The sequence below is a fragment of the Anopheles nili genome, chromosome 2, assembly GCF_943737925.1.
Source record: "Anopheles nili chromosome 2, idAnoNiliSN_F5_01, whole genome shotgun sequence".
Taxonomy (NCBI): Eukaryota; Metazoa; Arthropoda; class Insecta; order Diptera; family Culicidae; genus Anopheles; species Anopheles nili.
In genome coordinates this window covers 59864118-59887228 of record NC_071291.1, presented here as the reverse complement: position 1 = coordinate 59887228, position 23111 = coordinate 59864118, and the positions used below count along the sequence as shown (strand labels likewise).

Here is a 23111-nt window from a genome sequence, read left to right as displayed (position 1 = left end):
GCGACGTGTCTGGTGGGTATGAGATATGCTTCTACTGCATGGGGGTTTGTATGGTGATGGGTAGTATGCCGTTGATCGCCATTATTCTGCGGGACTCGATCACCCTCAAGGACAAGCGGCTCCAGATGAACCAGGCTGCCTAAAACCGGATGGTCTACCGCCTGCATCGTCGATGGACCGCGCGACACACTTCAGCAACACAATATGTATATGCCGGAACAAATTTAGGGACTGAACATTGGGTGCAAAACCTACAACCAGTAATTAAACCAAACAAACCATACTTTTAGAGCATAAGCAATCTGAACCAAAACAAATCTGAAACACAGAAAACAAGAACAATAAAGGAATTCAACAAAACAGTACACGGTTAATGTAGCAGTTGAAATTATTTATTTCTTTTTTTTTAAAGGACAACCCGCTTTGTGTATTTCCTAGCTGGGAGGAATGTTTTGGTTTGTTTTATTCGATATAATACTCCGTTTTGAATGTTGGCATCAACTTGGTACATTCAAGTAATCAAGTGCACAGTTCATGCAATCTATGGAAATATGCACTATAGTTGCATTAGATTATTAAATCAAGTATAACTTGCTTTTGTGTTTACTGGACGATTTGGTTTATTTAACAACTGGAAAAATGGGTCTTGAAACAGCACAAGGAACTGAGATACAATATGTATGGGTTTCGATTGATTCCTCTGGTTCTGCATTTCATAGTCAAAAGCAAATTGAAAACGGCTATAGTAAATTTAGTATTGCAGTCGATTTTGGTTAAAGTAATGTTTCGTTACTTAAAACATCTAAATGCCCTTTTCAATGCCTGTTGAACGTAACAGTTCATTGCAATAAGTTTGTGTTAAGTTGATCCTGTATTTTTCCCTCATTTTCATTTGTGCGATTACATGTTGTCTCGACGATCATTTATGACTTCTAACAAACTTGATCGTCGTCCGAGGTATATCAACACGTGGTCGGTCTGGTTGATAGTGGCTCCATCTGGTGATCAATTTGGTATTTCTTTGGACCTCGTAGGATGCTGTTGCATACTGAACCTTTCTATTATCATTATTGTTGCTGTGACTATGTAGATTGATGATATAGTTAACCTACCACCAGTACATTGGTTTCCTGCCTATTTTTGCATTGAAGTCTCTCAAGATAATTAAGACCTAGGGATCAAACTGATAATCCATGATAAGGACTCTGATTTATGGTTTTTGGGAGAGACTTGTAATTTACTCGTCCTTCTCTTTGCCTCTTGATACCGGTAGAAGCGTGAGTTTAATATTGTCGGCTTAGAATGTGCTACATTTAGCATAACGGGACTTCAGCATTTATTTTGTTTTCAAATAGCACATGTTCAAGTCCTACAAAGGCTTTATGTTAACTATTCAACGTGCTTTAAGGGTTCATTTTTGTAAAAGATATTAGTACACCTTCAAGATTATTTTAAACTCTTGTTAAGAGGCAGTGCGTTAGCAACCTCACACAAGTGTGCTGCAGGTAAAGATCGTATCACACTGCATCATCCAAGAATGCACGCAATGCATTCAATAACTTCAATAGACCACTGCCTAATGTCAAATTTGAAAACCAGCTGACGTATCTTATGTTTATGTTATTATTTTATTATGTATGGAACGAATTTGTATGGAAGGATGCAGTATTTACCAGAAATGTTGTCTTTCTTGCATTCATCGTAAACTTATCTCATCGTATCGACGTGCTAGTGTACCATAAAATATAAAATATGGACCAGTTTTGTTTTATCTGTGCGCAAGTGTGTGACGATGGACACTTTAGGAGTTTGATTGAATTCTCTACAGTATTTTTCAATCTTACATGCCTAGAGGTTTGTTGTTTGTTCCGGTAACACAATAACAATATTGAGATTGCGATAATGAGCAACCGTTGCTTCCAGATTGCAAAATTTGATGAAAAGGGGTTACTTAAATTGTGTGATTCTTGCCAGCAAAATTTAATAAGCTATGAAGATTTTCGAACAGCGTGTATGTCTGCATATACCAAATTCATACAGGTAATAATGGTTCAGAATTCTAGTATATGTTCTTCTAGTATAACAGAAATCTAGTATATTGGTTGTTTAAAACCTTTTCTTTCTGCAGTCTGACGATCGGATAACAACCATTAGCCCCTCTAACTGTGATGATTGGACAAAAGAAGATGAAATCGAAACAGGGATGGAGATTGTCGTTTCAAATAATATAGATGCTGGCATTGACGAAAATATTTATAAAATTGAAATGCTCTCGGAAGAGGAGCTAATCGAGGATGAAGAAAATAATGCTAGTTGTTTTGAAAACAGCGAAAATGACCTTCAAATTACCAAAGATGAAACAACACAATCAACCTCGATCGACGTGGAGGAATTACAAACTAGGAACCAACGAAAGGAATTACATTGCCATGAGTGTGGACGCAAGTTCCGCACGCAGCACCGTTTCGAAGGACACATGCGAGTACATCAGGGGCTGAAACCTGCACTCTGTAATATATGTGGAAAGCAATTTATGCAATGGTATAATCTAAAACTTCACCTGAAGTATAAACACTCAAATCGTAATCTAGCCAAGATTGCGTGCGACTTCAAAGGATGCAATGCATCGTTTGCTACAAAACAGGGACTAACGGTGCATCAAAGAAGGCATGATCCTAAATACGTTAAACCCGCGTCTAACAAATACGTTTGCGAATCTTGCGGTAAAACTTTTTTGGAAAACAATGGACTTAAGGTATGATGGGGCGGATCATGGTCTCTTGGATCTTCAAAATACTAATATGTATCCTTTTTTTCAGAAACATTTGTACACTCATACAGGTGATATGCCTTTTCAGTGTGAAATTTGCGATAAAAAACTACCCACTGCTTACAAACTTAAGATACATAAGCTGCGTCATCAGGGTATTAAGAACTTTGAATGTCCACACTGTGGGATTAAAAAAATAACTTCGGACGAACTAAAAGCCCACATGAACTGTCATACAAAGGAGAAAAGGTTCACCTGTGATCAATGTGAGCAAGTTTTTTCAAACTCAGGTATGAAGCACATTTGCGCTATTTTAGTTCACATGCCAACTTATGGGTACTTTCTATCAAAACCAAACCTTATTTTCTGGGACTCTATTTGCCCATCTAGGTAATCTCACGCGACATGTCAGACTCGTTCATCACCGAGTGAAAGCATTTAAGTGTTCATACTGTCATCGATCGTTTGGAAAAGCGGAAACTCTAAAGCACCACGTAATGACACACACCGGTGAAAAACCACACGAATGTGCGATATGTTTTAAGCGGTTTATACAACTCGTCGCGCTTCAAACCCATACTAAAGTCCATGCGGAGTGTACAAATGGTTTGCCAGCTGGAAAATGATTTAGAGTCTAACGGATAAACTGAGCGATGTAATGTTTAATGCAGGTAAAGCGAAATATTAAAATGCTAATGCACCTTTACCTTACGTCACGGCCTTTGTTTAATGCTATAACGAGACAATTACTTTTCAGGTTATAGATTACAAAGACTTTCGTTTATGATTATGTACATGATTGAACAATGCAAGCCCGTTCGATATTTGTAACACGTTTTGCTCATTTATTGAAGTAATACATTCACATTTACAAATGATTTTATTGACAACAGGGACATACAAGACATGCATCAGTGCGTACGAATACGGAATAAAATCTGAAATTTAAGTTTCAATAACCACACACTCGCCTAACATGATCGACGGATTTAAGACAACATTTCAAATGCACTATTCGTATAGAGAGCTAGTGAACTACAAATGGGTACGATTGTCGGGGGCGAAAAATACCCCATCTATTTGCTTCCACCGTCACTCTGAATGATGATTTTATTTTTCTCGCGTGTCACTTTGGTTAGCGATGGCCGCGACGCGCCTTGTAGCTGCTTGAGATTCTGCTGCGGGATGTCGGATTGAAAAATCTTGCGCTTATCGCTTCCGTGGTAGCGCGAAAGTACCTGCAGCTTCGAGAAAAGCTTATTTTTCGGCCGATGTTCCTTCTCCGCGATTGCCACCAGAGGTGGCTGGGCCACCGCCGTCGTAGCACTGCGATGTTGCGCGAAAGCCGCGGCCGAGCTTTGCCCGAGAACGCTACCTGCTCCGGCGGGTGGAATCGAGCTGGTTTTGTAATGCGCCAACTGCTTGGAGGTGTGACCGCTCAAAAACCGCGGTTCGCTGCTACCACTGTCCGATTCGTACTGCACCCGGTGGTGATGGTAGCGGGCGGAACCGGACCCCAGCACCAACTCGGTTTGGGTGTGGTAAGGCGGCAGCACACTATCCGGGATGGTGCTGGAAATGGACGCCGACGTGTCGACCGCAAAGTGGCGCAACATGAGGTTCAGCTTCGTTTCGTGCTGCTTTTGCAGTGCCACGATCGAGCGCTCCTTCTCCAGGCGCGTCTGGCGGATGGTGTTGGTCAGGATTTTCTCCTGCCACTCCCACGCATCCTTCTCCCGCTCGAGCGAGATGAACTGAAGCTCCATCTTGCGGCTGGCTTCCTTCAGGTCGACAACCTTTTGGAAGTACTTGTACAGTAGCGTGCGCATCTCGTCCAGCGACAGTTTGTTCAGTCTGGCCATCAGCATTTGTTCGCCCTTCTCGCGCTGTAAGCTTTCGTCCGTGTCGATGCTACGCCGTCCGCAGATCAGTTCATTTTTCAGCTCTATTGCCGCGTCGATCGCCTCGATCGCTTCGTCACACTCCACAAGCTTGCGCTCTTCATCAAACGACGGCATCTTGTCTTCGCGTATCTTCCGATCGAGATGGCATCGCTGCTCGACCAGATGATCGCGTGTCCTTCGTAGGTTGCGTATCTCGCAGCGCAGCGATTCCTTTTCGGCGCTTTTCTTGTTGACATACTTTTTCAAATTGCTCGACTTTTCTTTGAGCACGTGCTCAATGTGCGAGATGCGCTCGTTCATGTTCCTTATCTTGCTCTTACTTTCGCTTAGCTCTTGCACCCCCGCGTTACTGTTCGTTCGAGCTGCCGCCCGCGACTCCTTTTGGGTTCGCGATTCCAGCTCCTTCTCAAGCGCTTCCTTGCGTTCGAGTTCCTTTTTGAGCATTCTCTGCAACACGTCCAGCTGCTTCTGCGAGTCCTTGATCGATTGCTGCAGCTTTTTCTTCTTGTGGCCCGATTCGCCAGCAATGAAGCCGATCGACTCCAGATCCTTCAACCTCTGCTCCAGCTGTGATGTTTGGCTTTTCAACCGATTGATTTCTTCCTTGTTCGTTCCGTTGACAACCGATTTCCGTAGCTGCTTCTTTGCCTTCTCGTATTCCGCCTCGAGCTTGTGCTTTTTCTTGCTGAAGCGCGACTTGGCAACCGAGCGAGTTTCGCTATTCTCGATCAGATCTGTAATGTACTTTTGCTTCAGCGTGATTGTCCGCCGGATCTCTTCAATCTGTGCATGCAGCGATTCTATGCTTGTCTGACAGATGCGTAAATTGCTGTTTAGTTTTTTCTCCACTGCCGTCGTCGCGATGGTCAACGGTTCGTTTTTAAGCGGCATCATCAGCGTCAGATCGGTGCTGTAAGTCGTTTCGCCGTCAAAGATTGATTTCCTTCGTGCGGGATTGTGAAAGTTGCCACCGTCAGCCGATCGTTCTTTGTTTTGATCCAGCTCCTCTCGGGATTCTGGAGCGGTTCCGCCTTCGGGATGCGTTTGGAAAAAATCCTGATACTTGTCCATGATGAGATCGTTGGTTTTTGCTTGAAACGTCTTAATGTAGCTTTGTATGCGATCGCTCACGTCCGTGAGGTGTGTACAAATGTCCGAATCACTCTCATTATCCGAAGGAAACGCTTCTTTATTGCTGTCGTGCAGCGCGTTATCCTCTGCCTCGTCGATCTCCTCTATCGGCCCTAAACATACTCGAGTCGGTTGGGTCCCGGTCGGCAGGCTGATGTCGGTCGAGCTGAAACAATCGTCACACTCCGCCTTGAGGTATAGCCACTCTTCGATTTGATTTCGTTCCGTTTGATTAAGCTCACACGTGCTGAACAGCTTGGTGAACAAACATTCGGCATTTTTCAACAGCTTTGACCACTGCTGCGATGCAAAGTATAGCCCATCGAGATTTATGTTCGTACCGCCGAGCGTATCATCGTTCAGGGCCACGATCGGGACGTTATTATCGGAGAACGTGTTCATAACGACGTGATTCACAATCTCCTCCGCTCGTTCGCCAAATTCTAAGTCGTGTGCCGTACAGTCAGATTCCAGCGTGGAAGCGGAGACGCACAACAGGAGCAACGTTTGTGCCCGACCTCCGAAGGAATCTTTCAGAAATGCGGTCAGTACGGACTCGTTGTACTGCTCGTTTCGACGGATAACAATGTCCTCCAGCTTGCGCAGCCCTGTATCACTGGGTACTAGCATTTCGTCCACCATTTCTCGCTCCGTGCCCCGGAGGTCACAGAAGCTGATGGTCGACTGTCGATGCTGGTTCATGCCTCCAACGGAAGTCCACTGTTGCTCCAATATTAAGCTAAGAATACTGTGGTTGTCTCTATTGCGTCGATGCAGACCGAGCACGAGAAGCGCGTAAGTGTCCTCTACCGAGAAACATTGCACCATGGCGGCGTTTTCTAGCACGTCCATCACATCGCCACTGGCTGTAATTTCACTCCACGCAACGCTAATGGAAAACATACGCTCTGGATGCGCATTTAAGCGGCAAAACAAGTCTCGAATGAAGCATAATACAATCCCGTCGTCATGCACTTGTCTCGGACTGTTCTCGGCTGGGGCGCCGTAAAGCGAGAACGTTTTGCCTGTCGCCTTCGCTCCATACGTTACGATCGAAAAGTCGTAGCCCTCCAGCACAGATTCCATTAGCCCGGCAACGGATTCAAAGTAAAGCTCCTGATTGCTGATCGGTGAATGAAAAATTTGCGAAAAACGAAACGTACGGCCATCTCCCGCTTTGAGATAGTTGTCATCCTCCAGATTGTCGCCTGCCTGAACGCTAGCCTTATTGTCTGCTTCATGGCACGCAATAGGTGCGACGCGCACTATAACCTTAAGCGGTATGTTCATATTTTACTGCAACGAAAGAAAAAGAGTGTATAGCGGCGAATAGCATGCATCAAATGCATTTTCTTACTGTTTGTGGCATTTAAAGGTTGTGCGGAAAAACACCTTTCGTTTTATTGGCTTTTGGTGATGTTTACTTTTTATTATTTATCATGTTTCTAAGCATGACAACTGATTGTACGAAAGGTTGGGTCTAACCGTCGTTTTGACAATACCAAACTAAAAGGTGGGCACTTCATTTGGAAATATCATCGAATTTTACTGATTTTGGGATATATGGTTTAGCATATTTATGACCCTTTAGCTCTTAAAATGAAGAACTTAGTTTGGAAGTATATATAAAGCTCATAATTCGTGTACAATTCGTACAACTTGCAAGTTATTCAAAAACATAAAATATTATACATACCAAATGTGTAGCTTCGCAGTAAGGCACAGAACGTAAACTCTGTCGAACCGTCTGGTAGGAGCGTAATGACAATCTCTGATACTTCAGCCGAAGAAAAAGAAGACCTTAGACACAAACATTTGTTCCCTGAGAAGTTGGTTGGTAAAAATCAACGGAGGAGCAATTCGTCGTGTTTGCGAGTTGAATTAGTGTTTTGTGAAGTCCTTTCTGCATTTCCATTGGTGGCTGGTAAGTAATCGAAAGTGCTGCACAAGGATAAACCGCGTCCAGGATGCACAGTGCGTAAGGGCGGTGCTTGTTTGTTGGTGCTGCTTCTGCCGTCCATTTGTCGTCGGGATGATGGCGTGCGTGAAAAATCACAATCACACAGCGTACCATTGCACCCGACAGATGAATCGAATGCAAGAGACAATGGCACACAATGAGGAAGTCGTGGCGGTGCCGTTTTTTCGTGTTTGCGAGTGTAATTTCGCGTGTTTTATCACCCAAGCATTTCGTTAATCGATTATATTTTCCATGCGTCACCCCGCTGCTTCCTTGCTCTACTTGACAGGCGCATCCTTCGTCCTCTGTAGCGTGCAAGGAGCCTCCACCCACTTGGCCCTGGAGCCGGGGAGCTCCAGAGATTGTGATTAAGTACTGTGCCCCAGTATTCGTCATTTGCGATTATACGAGCGATTAGAGCGTTTTTGCGAGTGATAAGAATTTGAATTCATCGGTTGAGCTATCGTGCACCAAAAAGCGACTGGAGAAGTCGGCAATGATGGTGATGCTGGTTCGCGAATCATCGCGTACCGCGGCACTCGCGTTGTTCTGCCTGTTAAGTGGATTCAATTGTCTCAATGGTGAGTAGCATATTTTTTTTTTGAACCAATTCGTTGTCGTGCAGTGATTGTACAGGCATGATTATGGAGATTATAAGCGTCTCCAGACGCAATCCTTCCTAGACGCAAGATCATAGTAGGCATGCCAATGTTTGCTGAACCGTTCTAATGTGACGTCGTTTTTTTCTTGTAATGCAGCAGTTGTTGCCGCTGGCAAGGTGGACGACTCGAAAGGTCCCGTCTTCCTGAAGGAACCGACCAATCGCATTGATTTCTCCAATTCCACCGGTGCCGTGGTCGAATGCAGCGCTACCGGTAACCCGCCTCCTGAGATGATTTGGATTCGCAGCGATGGAACGGCCGTCGGGGACGTTCCCGGATTACGGCAAATTCTACCGAACGGCAACCTAGTGTTCCCTCCGTTCCGTGCCGAGGACTACCGGCAGGAAGTACACGCCCAGGTGTATGCCTGCATGGCCAAGAACCAGTTCGGATCGGTGATTTCGCGGGACGTCAACGTTCGCGCCGGTAAGTTGGTGGGGCTGAAAATATTTCTTGTATGCGCGAAATGGGCGAAAAAATGCAAAACATCTGCTCTGCTAGTCGGACGGAAAAGCAGACGCACATGTGCGCTGGAAGCAGGCAAACGAGCATTTTTTTATAAGGATGCGAGAGGCTGAGAGTGGGTAAGCGTCGGTTATCCCGTGTGCCGGCTGCTTCGTTTCAATTCATTGTATTTGGATTAAGTGTGAGTGTTAACCATGTGCAGTGGCCATCCATGTGTGTGGTGGATGAAATGTGTGTGAAGTGAAAACCACCGACGAAAGGTTGAAGTAATACATAAGCCGTGGAAAGCCGACTGCCTGAATGTGTCCTGTTCTTCACGTGGAAGACGGAAAGAAGGAAAAGATATGCGTTAGAGTACGCCGAAGAATGAATGTGTGAAGAAAGCGGAATGAAAGAGTGGAGAATAGAGAGAAAAAACAAGTGCTGTGTTTTTGATGGTCCTAATGTTGCCGGAGTGATCTACTGCCCAATCAAGTGTTCATTGAAAATGGCATTGCAAATGCAATGAAGAGAAGCAAATCGATACATGTGCAATGTCATTAAATAGTGTGAGAAGTGATCGAAGTAAGCGACACGTGGTCGAGCAGCTGTACCAGTGTATTCCGGTATTGTGAGAAATAATAGTGCAAGCAATCAATTTGTAGTTGATATTATGTATTAATTGATTTGTTGGTGTTTTTTTTTACGTGAAACATAATTATAATCCACAAAAGATTGAATATTGCAAAAATGAAATTAGTGCTCGTGAAGACATGCGTTTAAGTGCTAACTGTCTGAAAATGGTGTATCTCTGCCCAACACACGTTGTAACAGATTGAACGTGACGATAAGGATAACGGAAGGATTAACACATACACACACATAAAAGGATCGCCTCATTTCATCATACCAGCGAAGCTCGTTCACCTCTAGCACGTGTCAGATGTTTTGTACCATCCCATTTGCGCAATTTCTTTAACAAAAAATTTCAGCAATTTTTTCAGCAAAAGGCGAGCAAAAATATTCCACCCCGATCAGATGGTTGTTAAATTTGTCCACAAAAAATCGAACACTAACAATGTCATCTCCTTTCTGTGCGTAATGTTCGGCTTCTTTCGCATATCTTCTCGTGGCAGTTGTCTCCCAGTACTATGAAGTTGACGTGAATAAGGAGCATGTCATCCTAGGCAATTCGGCTATTTTTAAGTGCCTGATACCTTCTTTTGTGGCTGATTTTGTTGATGTTGTTTCCTGGTCCAACGGGGATGAAGTAAAGGAAAACTCATTCATTTATTCTGGTGATTCGAACGGTTAGAATTTTGAATGTTACTCGTCGGAAGCGATGTGCATTAGGCGAAGCGCAGAATCATCGATCCATTTCCCATCCAGTACCATTTCTTAGGATGTGATTATCTTTTTTTGAAGAAAATTTAAATTAACTATGAGCTATTTTTGGTAAAGCTTATTCTAAAGAAAAAAATTTGTCATCTCGTTTCGGTCGCGCTTATCAGTTATTGCTCAGTATTACGACGTGGACGTTAACAAAGAGTACGCGATACGCGGAAATGCGGTACTTATGAAATGCCAAATACCGTCGTATGTTGCCGATTTTGTGAAGATCATCTCTTGGCACACTACAGACACCAATGAGAGTTTCTACTCCAATTCCACTGTTGAGGAGGGTGCGTTTTGTAGTTCGATTGTCGGTTTCAGTAATCCCTTGACCTTCCCATTCCTTTAACAGCTTTAAGATTTCGGCTTCATTCTATGTAGTTCATCTCAAAGAGTATTTTGACTTCAATTTTGATTTCGTACTAGCAATATTGTATCAAAACTCCCTAATACAGTTGTACCATATACTTTTGGATCCGTCCAGTGGTTCAGCAATACTATGACTCAGAGGTTAACAATGCCTATGTAATTCGCGGTAACTCGGCAATTTTGAAATGTTCCATCCCATCGTTTGTTGCCGATTTCGTTGGCGTTGTTTCGTGGAACGATGATGCGGGTAACGTTTATCAGCACGTCAACAATCGATCCCTCTCAGATGATGATCATGGTTTCGAAATCGGTTTGTTCTCTTTTTGCATATGACTCGTCCAGTATCCTTCCTTCTTAACACTTCGAACTTTCGTATAGCATCATCTCGTTCAATTTCTTTCAATTCGAGTGTGCATCCCTTGCCTTTTACTTTATTTGTTTTGCATCCAAGATTACGTTTACATTCAATTGGTTACGATTTATTTTTTGCTTATTTCGTTCCCTTCGTAATCAGTCGTCAATCAGTACTACGAGGCGGAAGTGGTGTCCGAATACGTGATTAGAGGTAACACGGCGGTGCTGAAGTGTAATATTCCCAGCTTCGTGACAGACTTTGTTAAGGTAGAATCGTGGATTGGCAGCGATGGCAGCATCTATAACGCAACCAGCTTTGATTCCGGTACAGGTTTCAGACGATTAGGGTTTCCAACGATCACCTGCTCCTTTCCTAGTATCAGTTGTTTGTCACCATGTTCTGTATAAAATTCTTCAACTTCTATCATCTTTTGCTATCATTTTCTGTAATCTTTTGCCTTCAGTAAAGTAAAAACGATATAACATTGTTATTGCTTTGTTTAACAAAGTTTGTATCAATTTGGTGTAAATTTTACAGTCATTAATCAGCACTATGGTGCAGACATACTTATGGAGTATGTTATTCGTGGCAACAGTGCTATCCTGAAATGTTCGATACCCTCGTTCGTATCAGATTTTGTACGTGTCGAGGCGTGGATTGATGAGGAAAATACTGAACTTCTCCCATCGGAAAACTATGGTACAATCTCATCGTGGTCTACTTACAATTATTAGAATATATTTCATAGATAAATAAGGCAATATCCACGCACACCTAAATTTCCAATTTCTCCTGAGAGAATCATTTTTTTTATTTTATATTAATTATTTTTAGTTGTTAAGAAACATCATTTAAGTAGTTCCGATAATTGCCAAGATGTGTCGTTTCTTTTATTTGTTCAGTCATCAATCAGCACTATCAACCGGAAATTCTCACCGAGTACGTCATAAGAGGCAACTCCGCCATTCTCAAGTGTTCTATACCGTCATTTGTTTCCGATTTTGTCCGTGTCGAGTCGTGGATCGATGAAAAAGGCAACGAACTCGTTCAGTCTGAGAGCTACGGTTAGGATGGTTGAGTCTTTGGTTTTGGTGTCTTATGCATATCGAAACAATAGTTCCTGTTCCTGTATTTTAATGGTTTCTTATTTAACTTTTTTTTTATAAACAGTTGATCACATAGCAATATTTTTGTCTCTCCTTTCTTCGTTCACATTAGACTCGTTTATTGAAGTACAGAGAAAATGAATCCCTCAAAATTGTTATTTATTTTTCCTTTGATAATTGTGTGAGTCATCTCCACGTTGCACTATCTACTTCGCTTTCAGTCGTGAATCAATATTATCAAACTGGATCGGAAGATGAGTATATTATTCGAGGGAATTCGGCTATCCTGAAGTGTAAAATTCCATCGTTCATTGCGGATTTTGTTTTCGTCGAAACGTGGCTTGATAGTGATGGAAATGAATACCATTATCATGGTGCCGATGATACCAATGGTGAATGTTGGTTATAGGCTTAGTTATAGCATCTTTATATCTTTTTCCTTTTTCCATATTCTCTGAATCTCTTTCTGATTTTGTTTAAAAAATATAGTTTTACAAATTTTGATTGCTTTCATTTTTAATTTTTTCTATTCTTGAATTTGTCCTCTATACTTCGATTGCTGCTTGCGATGTTCAGTGGTTAATCAATTCTATCAGACAGACGGAGAAACTGATTACGCTATACGGGGCAATTCTGCTATCCTGAAGTGCAAAGTGCCATCGTTCATTGCCGATTTCGTATCTGTTGAGGCTTGGATAGATAATGACGGCAACGAATATCATACCGGAGATCAAAATGACGGTTGTTCTTTAATAAGAATAGTTTATATTCACAATTATGCCTCCCGATCCATTTGTTAGTCCTTGAACTCACACTGAATTTTTAAACAGTATATAGTTTCAGAACAATATTTTTGCTACGCCCCATTCCTGCTCTTTAGTATGTCTTTATACATTTAAATAACGGTTAAACAAGTTTTTCATTTATTTTTTCGTTCAACAGTTGTAAATCAATTTTACATTACCGAAGCAGAAAACGAATATATCATTCGTGGTAATTCGGCCATTCTTAAGTGTAAAATACCATCGTTTATTGCCGACTTTGTTACGATTGATGCTTGGATTGATAATTCTGGTGAAGAATATACGCAAGCGAGAAATAACGATCATTCGGGTTAGCAAGCAAGATACATTTTCCATCTTGCAATAAGGATTAAATGCCTATTCATATATATTCCTCTCCATCTTACCCTGCGCGAACATTCACTTCAATAGCTGTTAATTTTTTTTCTTATGTCCGCATTAATTTGAGATCGATCAGAAAATATTTAACCATATTGTTTTGATCTCGCTATTTGTTTACGCTATTTGTAGTTGTAATTCAAAGCTACGAAGCCGAAGCTGATAACGAGTACGTCATTCGAGGCAACTCCGCCATCATGAAGTGTGAAATTCCATCGTTTGTATCCGATTTTGTCATCGTAGATCTTTGGTTTGATTCTGAAGGAAATGAATACTATCCGGGCGAAACCGGAGACTATGGTAGCTCAATAATTCGATTCAATTTTGGGCGTTTTACTTCCTTTGCTCTCCGTCGTCCTTCATGTATCCAGATAATAATGTCAGCTTTCAATTAGAATAGTTGTGAGCATCTGCTGAATTTCTCATTTGGTTATATTCTCAATAATTTACCTTCTGTTTCTCTTATCGCTTGCCAATTTTGACTACATTTTTGGACGTCTTTTTTGTCCTTTTTAACCAGTTGTGCATCAGTTTTATCAAATCCGTGTGAATGATGAATTTGTTCTGAACGGGAATGCGGCAATTTTGAAGTGCCTTGTTCCATCATTTCTTCAGGATTTCATAACAATCGAGTCGTGGAATATAGACGATCAGATAATAACGATGGACGCGGACGAATCATTGATTGGTTGGTTTCATAGCGTATTGGTTGTAATTTGTACCTCCTCCCTGGCTCTGTAATCTCCTCAAATAATATCCTGGTGTACTAAATAGATTGGTCTTACATTTCGATCGGAGAATTTATACTTTTCTACAACATTGCATATCGGGCGCTCGAAAAACATAAACTTTTGCTTTTTTGTCTATCAAAATTAGTATATCAACCATATTTTATACTTTTTTTATTTGATTAGTTGTCCATCAGTTCTACCAAACTCGATTGACCGATGAGTTTGTGCTGAATGGTAATGCAGCAATCCTAAAGTGTCTGATTCCGTCATTTATATCCGATTTTGTGTACGTCGACGCCTGGGTGGCGGACGATGGTCAAGAATACAACGTCATGGATGGTGATTTTGGTAAATTACTTTACCGAATATAAGTATCATAAGGCGTGAACATGAGTCTGATCTGTTGTTTTCTTCGTAATCCCTAAGTTGTCCACTCTTTCCTTTATTTATTATCGTCTATCGGATGTATTTTATGTGCGATTTGTACAAAATTAGACCTAGTATAACTTGCCAATAAATTTGGATTTATTCCCAGCGAATGAGATATGATTGATAATGTGATTAACCCCGCCACTAAACCAGTTTGCGGTTTTTACACTCATTTGTACAGTTATCCATCAGTTTTATAACACTCGAGTCATCGACGAATACGTTTTGAACGGTAATGCAGCTATTCTAAAGTGCTTGATACCGTCATTTATTGCGGATTTTATCAGTGTCACTGGCTGGGTGGCTGATGATGGAACAGAAATCGAACTGAATCAATCAACCGGTACGTGACACAAGGAAAATAGTGTAGTTTTCACAAAGTGGTGCATTTTAATGTGGTCAATTTCCTCCTCCTGTATATGAGCAGTATGCATAAGTTCTGTTTCATTATTCATCGTTTAATCTACATTTCAACAGATTTGATACAGTTGTAACTTTTACCAAATTGTAATTTTATGTACTTTCCAAGAGACTTTTAAGAACCAATCTGATGGTATGAGGTATTTTTGCTTGTATCTTTTAGTCTTTTAACGTTTTTTTGCATGTGTTCCTGCGATGCTGATCCTATAACTTGCCTATTTGCAGTTGTAAATCAGTACTACGAGGCGCAGGTGTACGATGAGTTTGTAATTCGAGGCAACACGGCTATTTTCAAGTGTCAGATACCATCATTTGTGGCCGACCATGTTGAAATAATTGAATGGACAGCAACTGATGGCAGTAGTTTCAAGAAGGAGGAATTATTTGGTAACTAACGATACTGCTGAAACTATCCTACCACGTTCACGGTCGAAATAGTCCTTCTTTGGTCGTTTCTTTTCTGCTTCATGATGATCAACGACCCTCTAAAATGGAACAGTTGATAGGCTAGGTTTTATTTGATTCCCTTTTATATAGTGATGATCGCAAATGATAAAATTAATTTCCATACGGTAGACATATTGCTGACAACTGGTTGTAGAACATCAAAAAGTAATTTTTGTATTTGATGGCATTGATTAAATCTTTGATTTTTCTCCTGTTGGATTCTTTTTAATTTTCTGTTTGCAAAGCAAGATTTTGATGCATTTTTTGTTAAAGTAATGTTTTTTTTAATTGGAATTTTCTGTTTTCCTTTCCTTTCCTCTCCAATTTTCCATGGGTCTCACGGCCTACCTTTTCCTTACTATCCCTCTTCCTATTAGTGTTTAAGATTGATTCATAATCCATAGGAAATTCATTTAGTTTTGCAGAAACTATCTCTTTCAATTCAGGAAAAATATTTTCAAAACACTTTTTATAACAAATCAAGAAACTATAAATATATCCATTTTTTTCAGAACTAAAATGAAATTGATAAAAGATCGTTTTGATTTTCTTATCGACTCTGTCAATTTGTTGGGCAGCTGCTTATTTTGGCGATGTTTTGCTTTGACATAGGTGTAATGTGCAGTATACATAGTGAAAAGCTCTTGTTTAGCAGATGTTAACCGGTAACCAACATATAATGTAAATTTTTCAAATGTCTTCCGTATAGTCGTCGTTGTGTTAGAGCATAATTTTGCAAAAAAACGTTGGTATTGTTTTGCTATGAGCATCATGTGGTTTTTTATGGAGAGTAGAATCGACGCTGATTTTAAAATCGCTTTCTACGATTGATCTCGGAATTGTAATCTTTTCGTTATTTTCATCTCAAAAGTTAACGAAAATTTTCTTAAAATTCTAATTAAAAATTTAAATGACACGGTTTGACTGAAAAAACAACAAAAATCGTTTGAAAGGATGATAGGGCTCATCACATTTGGTTGTACCAAACTGTTAAACTTCGTTGACGCCAATCCAATCTTGTCTGTGAACATTTGACGAACATATGTTGAAATTCTGATGTGTAGCTCAGTTTCTGATAGCCATGTTTTTTTTTGAGAATGAAGGAAGCGTGAAGAAGTAAGAAAAAAATATGATGTGAGCTAGTTTATGTGCATTTGCCATGTGTTATCATGCCATGTTATGTTGTGAATCATCATATCGTATGGTATTATTTAAATTTCAAAATAACCGATAAAATAAAATAATTCAAAATATATAGTAATAGAATATATAGCAAGCGTTTTTTATATTTCTTGATATTTCATGATGTTATATTTCATTTAATTTCATATAATTCAAGCTAAATTAGTTTTTGTAGAGCAACCATAACCATTGCGTAGATTATTTATTTCTGCTCCTCGAGGACTTTTCCAACGCTGCCTGAATGTGTCAGCTAGCGCACTTTTACATGTACATTTTGTGAATTACACAAACATATCTTCACCTTCATTCATAAAATCCAAGAGCTTAGGCCACGAAAAGAGCGCCAATGAAATGCTCCACTAACGAGTAGGTGAAAAAAATTCGCGCCCAAACTCTGACACGCGGTGCGCATGTCCCGGGTGTAGTACAACGTGTAGTGGAAAGGATCAAATAGACTCTACACAACATCGCGCATTCATTTGGGAACTCACGATCCGGGTTGCCATGGTGCTGCTACTAGAACTCATCTGGTTTGTTTTGTTTCGACACGTGAAATGTTATCCTTGCCCTCGTGGGCGAGCAACAGGTTTCTAGGTCATGCTAGTATTCAATGCGAGGGCTGTGAGCGTTGGTCGGTTCGACGCTATCACGATGCAGGGTCCTGGCAGAGTGCCGTTTCGAACTTGTGCTTCATTCGGATACGTTGAACTATGAGCACTCTCACGTACCAGTTAATGCGCAGGAAACCGGCTGTTCACTACATATCGCGTGGAGGCGATAGTAGCTGTCATAGTGAACTCGTAAAACCACGTGTTCCAAATACTACTGTTGTGATTTTTTGTCTATGTGTATGACCCACAGCGGCTCATAAATCTTGATTTTTATGCTAGCAACATGCATCTAATACGACGACGAAAAATATGATGAAGACATTTACTTTTTTTCGCCTTATAATGTTTTAAGATTTTAGGATTAGGATTACAAAAACTAATTTTGTTGTCTAGACTATTGAAAAAACCTTTTATATATCAGACAAATACCGCGGGTTTGAAATGATTGTATATTTTTTTGTAAACAAGGAAATAATGTACAAGAAGATAAAAGCAGGCTTTTTAAGTTGAGTTTAACAAAAAACTATATGTTTCTGCAAAATAAAATAAATGAATTTAAATGGTTTAGAAAATATAAGACGTTCAAAAGATGATTAACAAATACAACCAATCGTCCATTTAGCCATGTCTGCCTGATGGCAATAACATTGTTCTATTTTTAACGGTTTGTGGCTCTGAATGCATAGCTTTCTTTGTAGCACTACGATACACTGAACGCACGGAGTCTATTTTCAGCCGAGATTGGTTTTGTTTGTTTCCATCTTTGCTAGTAGGGCAATGGTGTCGATTTGAACCGGTTTGAATCCAAAAAATAAATCCTGCCACTGTGTAGGTTTATCTTTTCTATTCAGAATCATTTCAAATCGTTACGAGTCTTAACCATGGTTTTTTTCAATTTCGATGCGTTTTGGTGTTCAACTGATTTTTGCTATATTGTTCTATTACGTATAAGAATGATAACCTTTTGAACTTTATTGTAAATTTTGTTCTTGTTATCATCCAGAAATCAAATTGTTTATGCTGTGACTTTACTGTTGTCATGCATTTTTCCGTACTAAAATATTGCAAGAAACATCTCTTGAATATTATTATTAACAGGTTTATTCTTTTCCATATAAATAGATTGAAATAATTATATCCAGTCTATTGAATAGATTTGGACATGCATTGGAAGTTTCATGAACTATGAAACGTGAAATCAGATCAATTATCTGAATTATTTTTCTAAATTAAAATTTTTTACAAGAACAAGAAGATTCCATCGAAATGTTTAAAAAATCATTTCCGTCTCATTAAAACGCGGGACCCACGAAAGAGGTTCGATCCGGATCTGGCGACAACGCATTAGCATACAAGTAACAGAAACATCATAATTTTCAACGAGCTGTATGTATATGAAGAAGCGGCACAATGGTGTGGAATGCCGGTTTTCGTTACTGGTGGTAGCGCTTGTCCGCCATAATGTGATGCAAATGTTTACGCGCTCGATGGTGCGCAATGCAACTGATGGCAACCCGAGCTACATTGGCCAATCCTCAGTAGTACCAGTGATGGTTTCTGTATCCAAATCCACCGTTTGGGTAGCGACTTCAGTGCTCGTTAATAGATTTTTGGTGTTTCTGTACCTTTGCAATGCGTTGCCGGTAGGTGAACGTCTTTTAGTAAGCGGAAGCCCACGCGATAGAAAACGGAAAGACTCTATCATTGCTCCATATATTAGCCACAAGTCGAAAGTAGTCGTAGACCTAGACTCGTTACTGCATGATGACAGAAGCGTTGGTGTCAAGCATAGCGGCGACACAGTGAAAACACGAATTGTGGAACAGTTTGTCTCTCCCGCATTAACACAGTCGCTAGAGATAATTTTACGAGGGTGTGTTCAGAACGGGTTAGATGCAACTGCCGAGTACGATGGTATACATTTTGTAGCATAAATTATCTTCGTGTCATCTTATCTTTATGGCGACAAACAAGTTGTGGAATGTTGAAATGGAATGCATTTCATGGTTCCATAATTTTGAGAGGATAATAGAATGTTTAGTTTCTGAAGAAAAACACCTTAAAAGGCTACGACACAAACGAAGATGCGGCAGTACTACGGTTGATCGTTATTGCTACAAAACTTATACCATGGTTACTCTTCCACTGTTTCTGTTTTACTGCTGTAGGGTTGAAAAATCTATGATGCCTTTGTTTGACGCAGTACGCGCTGTTGGATAGCAGAACACAGTAGACATGCATGTTAATTAGTGATTCACAATGATAGATTTGGTTACAGGTTTTCTAACTAATTTTCATTTTTCATCTGCGTTCATCGGTAGACGGTAAATATATGGTTCTGCCATCTGGAGAACTGCATATCCGAGAGGTTGGACCTGAGGATGGATACAAAAGCTACCAGTGCCGCACAAAGCATCGTCTAACGGGCGAAACGAGACTGTCGGCCACCAAGGGACGCCTAGTGATCACAGGTAATTTGAAGTGAACCGCCACCAAGACGTTAGGTGGTTGTGTACCATCACTCCGGTCATCTGACACTTATGCAAAAGCCCTCGAAAACGGGATGCGAAGAATGTAAGCAAGAAGCGACATACTAGATTCCTTTGAATACCTTGACATAAGTAACTGTAGGTTCGATCGTTCATACATCGAAAAGAGAACTGATATGTACGACTATCAGCATTTTTCGCGCCCGTTCTCGGTGGCTTACGTTGCCTGATCTGTGAATAATGTAAAGCATCATCTTGTTTTTGACCAAACATTCGAGCTTTGTAATGGCAGAGCAAGAGTGTATCATATAAAAGCTGCTACAACAGCCAATTAGCACTTCATTTGTATGCATTTTATCACTCATTCAAGCACTAGCTGACTGATCGCACTTCCGATCGAGATCGCACGACCGAAGTTTTGCTCCACTGCCGCGGCTGGTTGCTTTGCCAGTCTGGTAATTTAATCTCACTATGGCTATATGACACTTGCAAAGACGCGCTTTCCACGCTGGTAGTGTATATTTAGCTTTATCGAAACTACATTTACACTGTGGTGAGCACGGTACGGAATGGTATAACTAACCTGAAGAATGAGATTGATATACATCTGGTTTCAAGTACATCATCTGACATAAGATAAAAGGCTTTAATAGGCCGCAACATTATCTATGAAGATCGATTTCTAGAAGTAATCCAGTACGCGACAGTAAACTGTTATGTGGTGTGTAATTAATCACTTTTAATTGCCACACATATACGTTCTCAATTGTTATGTCAATTGGATTCTTATGTACATTATGTACATAAAATTATTGCTGCTGAGTGATTCGTTTTGTTATAGAAAATATAATTAACAAAATTATTGCTGTTGAGTGAGTCTTGGAATTGAAAATATTTTACTAAAGTGTGCAAATTTTTTTTGAAAAGATGCTTTACATTAGTTTCAGATCAACTATATGGTAACCGAAGTGATGTATCGTTTCGTAAGTGTTTGGAACGTGATCGCGTTTTTTATTCGTTAAATGACCCATCACTTACGCGTCCTTTTGTTTTCATTCGTGATGTTGGTTTACTGTTCTTTAATCCCGCGTTTCATGATCATGCTTCCATTCACTTGCTATTAATCATCCGTCATAAATGTAATAAAACCAATTCCATAGAACATGCACTACATAGCCGCTTTTCCATATGTGTGCTAATATACGGTAATACCTTTTTTTGTTACTAAAACTTTGTAATTTTTGCCAATCATTTCCATTTATAAATATTCCGCATATATGAACACGTTTTTTTAACGTAAACATAATGTTTTCGAACAGTTCATTCTTAGTGCTAAATTTATTCATTTTCAATTAAATAGAATCCAGGTTCTTGGAAGAGGAAGCTTAAGCTCGATATGTACACATTTTATAGTTGCCTTTTGCAAAACATCTGTTTTTTCAATCCAAGATTTCTGAGAAAACATAATTTTTTAAAACTTTTTTCTGATATTTTGATGGATATGTATCTTATGTACGTATATTTGCTACGTGATATATCATTATTGAAAAATTTACGTATGCTGTAATTTCGTAAAAAACCGTAATTTAATTCATATTTAAAAATTTTCCATCAATATTGTGTCAGTTTTGAAACATGTGTAGATATCGTTCAATTCAAGCGAGTTTTATTGCACTTTTATGACGTTGATGATCACTGACGACAAAATAAGTGAGCGCCACAAATTCAGCAATGATGTGCTTATTTTGTTGTCTCAATGACTTTAACAATTAATCAAAACAAATTGCCTGAATGTTGGGATAGGGTACCCTGTGTTGCGTGTAGTTGAACGTAAGCGTTCTAAAATGGTCCGGACACTTTGTTCGTTTGACAAACACTAACAAATAACGTAAAGAATAATTCTCTTCGAGAAAAAACAAACGGAAGAAATAGGTGTAACAAATCAGATCAAATGTGTTTTAGCATATTTATGTTTTTCCTAAGATCGATAAAGTGTCAAATTTTGCAACTTGTAATACTAACTACAAATTAAAGCTTTTATATAATGGTTTGTTTGCATGGTTACACCGAGCAACAAGAAATTAAGTGTCATATGGAAGATAAACACTAAGTTTTTAAAGATTGGTTTATACTGTTGCCAGGAAATGTCGGTCAATGCCTGCGTCTGTCACACGGTTCATTTGCACTAATAGGTACTGCCTTGCTATTTGCACAACCACTATCAACTAACGTTCTTGCCTTTTTTTTATTACACTCTGTGAGATAATCGAGCGTAATACAGTACGTTAACCGGAGCGAGGCACAATCCAGTTCTCTGTATGGTTGTATGATTAATTTGTTCTTGTTTTTTAGAGCCACTTGGTAGGGTGTCTCCCAAGCTAGATTCCATTTCCAAGATCGTGACTGCAGAAGCAAAGCAAGCCGAAGCGATCGCTTTGCTCTGCTCGGCTCAGGCCTATCCAATAGCTGTATATAGGTAATATTTTTTTGTTGATCCTTAGGAGTACGATTGTAAATTATTTTGTACGTTGTTCCGACGTAAAATCTATGGGTGCATAATTTGTATTGGTCGATCGATAAGCGATCAGTACCTGTTAAATTACATTGCTCAATCAATCAATTTTATTTGAAGCTAGCAAATCATATATAGCATGTTGACATTTATTCGATATTCTCTGTCATCTGCTGCAGAACCACTTGCTAGCGTTGCACCACGTCTTACTACTGGTGATAAAAGCCGGAATATCGACATCAGGTTAAAATTCAACGTAACAATGCTATGTCCGGCGCAGTCCTTTCCGGTACCTGCGTTCAGGTGAGCTGATGCTAATGTTATATGTTATATATATAAAACTGTATTAGCACCGTACAAAGGTTTAGATGTTTAAATGGTAAATTTTATCTTGTCTTTATAAAGCTGCATTTTCAGCTGAAATTTATGTCAATTCCTAATGATTAGGGAAGGAATACAATTTTTTTGCAAAACCATTATCCCAACATCTAAAACAATCAAATAAAAAATTGTTAGCTGGAAAAATGCTAAATGGTTCACCTTGCTTGAAAGATATGTATTTTTTATGAATTGCTCTATCCTGCTCTTCAGAACCGGTGGGCAGCGTTGCTCCAAGATTAACGTCAGGCGATGAGAGCCGCAAGTTACTTGTGCACATGTTGGCGAATGTTACGATGCTCTGTCCTGCTCAGTCGTTTCCGGTCCCAGTGTTTAGGTAATATGATGCGTTGATTTAGTTGTACTGATTAGTATAATGTTGAGTCAACTAGGGGAAAAGACTGTAAGTCTTATACATGCATTCTGGCGGTTTGTTGCTACGCAACTTGTATTTACAGTGCATTATGCACGGTAAATCATTATGATTGTGTTTTTATACTAAAATTTCAGAACCCGTCTCTAGTACTGCACCCAAGACTCCTTCATTAACTCAGAAGCCAATTTTTGCTGAACCGCATAATGATCTTGCATTGCTTTGTCTTGCACAAGGCTTTCCACCTCCTAATTTTAGGTGAGAA

At 39.9% G+C, this 23111-nt stretch overlaps 4 protein-coding genes across 4 annotated transcripts in view; 3 read left to right on the top strand and 1 right to left on the bottom strand.

The window, feature by feature from the left end:
• LOC128720658 (uncharacterized) overlaps positions 1-362 on the top strand; it is an 11686-nt gene extending 11324 nt beyond the window's left edge. Inside the window, exon 11 of the mRNA XM_053814344.1 lies at positions 1-362. This exon is cut by the window's left edge and continues 9 nt beyond it. Coding sequence (XP_053670319.1) covers positions 1-143 — 143 coding nt within the window. The 3' untranslated portion in view covers positions 144-362.
• Positions 363-2266: 1904 nt separating this feature from the next.
• Positions 2267-3636, top strand: LOC128727150 (zinc finger protein 501-like). Its single transcript, XM_053821027.1, has 4 exons — positions 2267-2755; positions 2820-3060; positions 3161-3441; positions 3535-3636. Exons 1-3 carry the CDS (start codon positions 2267-2269, stop codon positions 3394-3396), a joined length of 966 nt encoding a protein of 321 aa, XP_053677002.1. The 3' UTR covers positions 3397-3441; positions 3535-3636.
• Positions 3637-3802: 166 nt separating this feature from the next.
• LOC128720657 (kinesin-like protein costa) lies at positions 3803-7095 on the bottom strand. The gene has a single exon (XM_053814343.1). It carries the CDS (start codon positions 7093-7095, stop codon positions 3847-3849), a length of 3249 nt encoding a protein of 1082 aa, XP_053670318.1. The 3' UTR covers positions 3803-3846.
• Positions 7096-8264: 1169 nt separating this feature from the next.
• The window catches only part of LOC128721074 (cell adhesion molecule Dscam2), a 47299-nt gene continuing 32452 nt past the window's right edge, over positions 8265-23111 (top strand). Inside the window, exons 1-5 of the mRNA XM_053814785.1 lie at positions 8265-8346; positions 8524-8853; positions 13795-13962; positions 19416-19565; positions 21936-22059. Of these exons, the coding sequence (XP_053670760.1) occupies positions 8265-8346; positions 8524-8853; positions 13795-13962; positions 19416-19565; positions 21936-22059 (854 nt within the window). The remainder of the gene's footprint in view (positions 8347-8523; positions 8854-13794; positions 13963-19415; positions 19566-21935; positions 22060-23111) is intronic.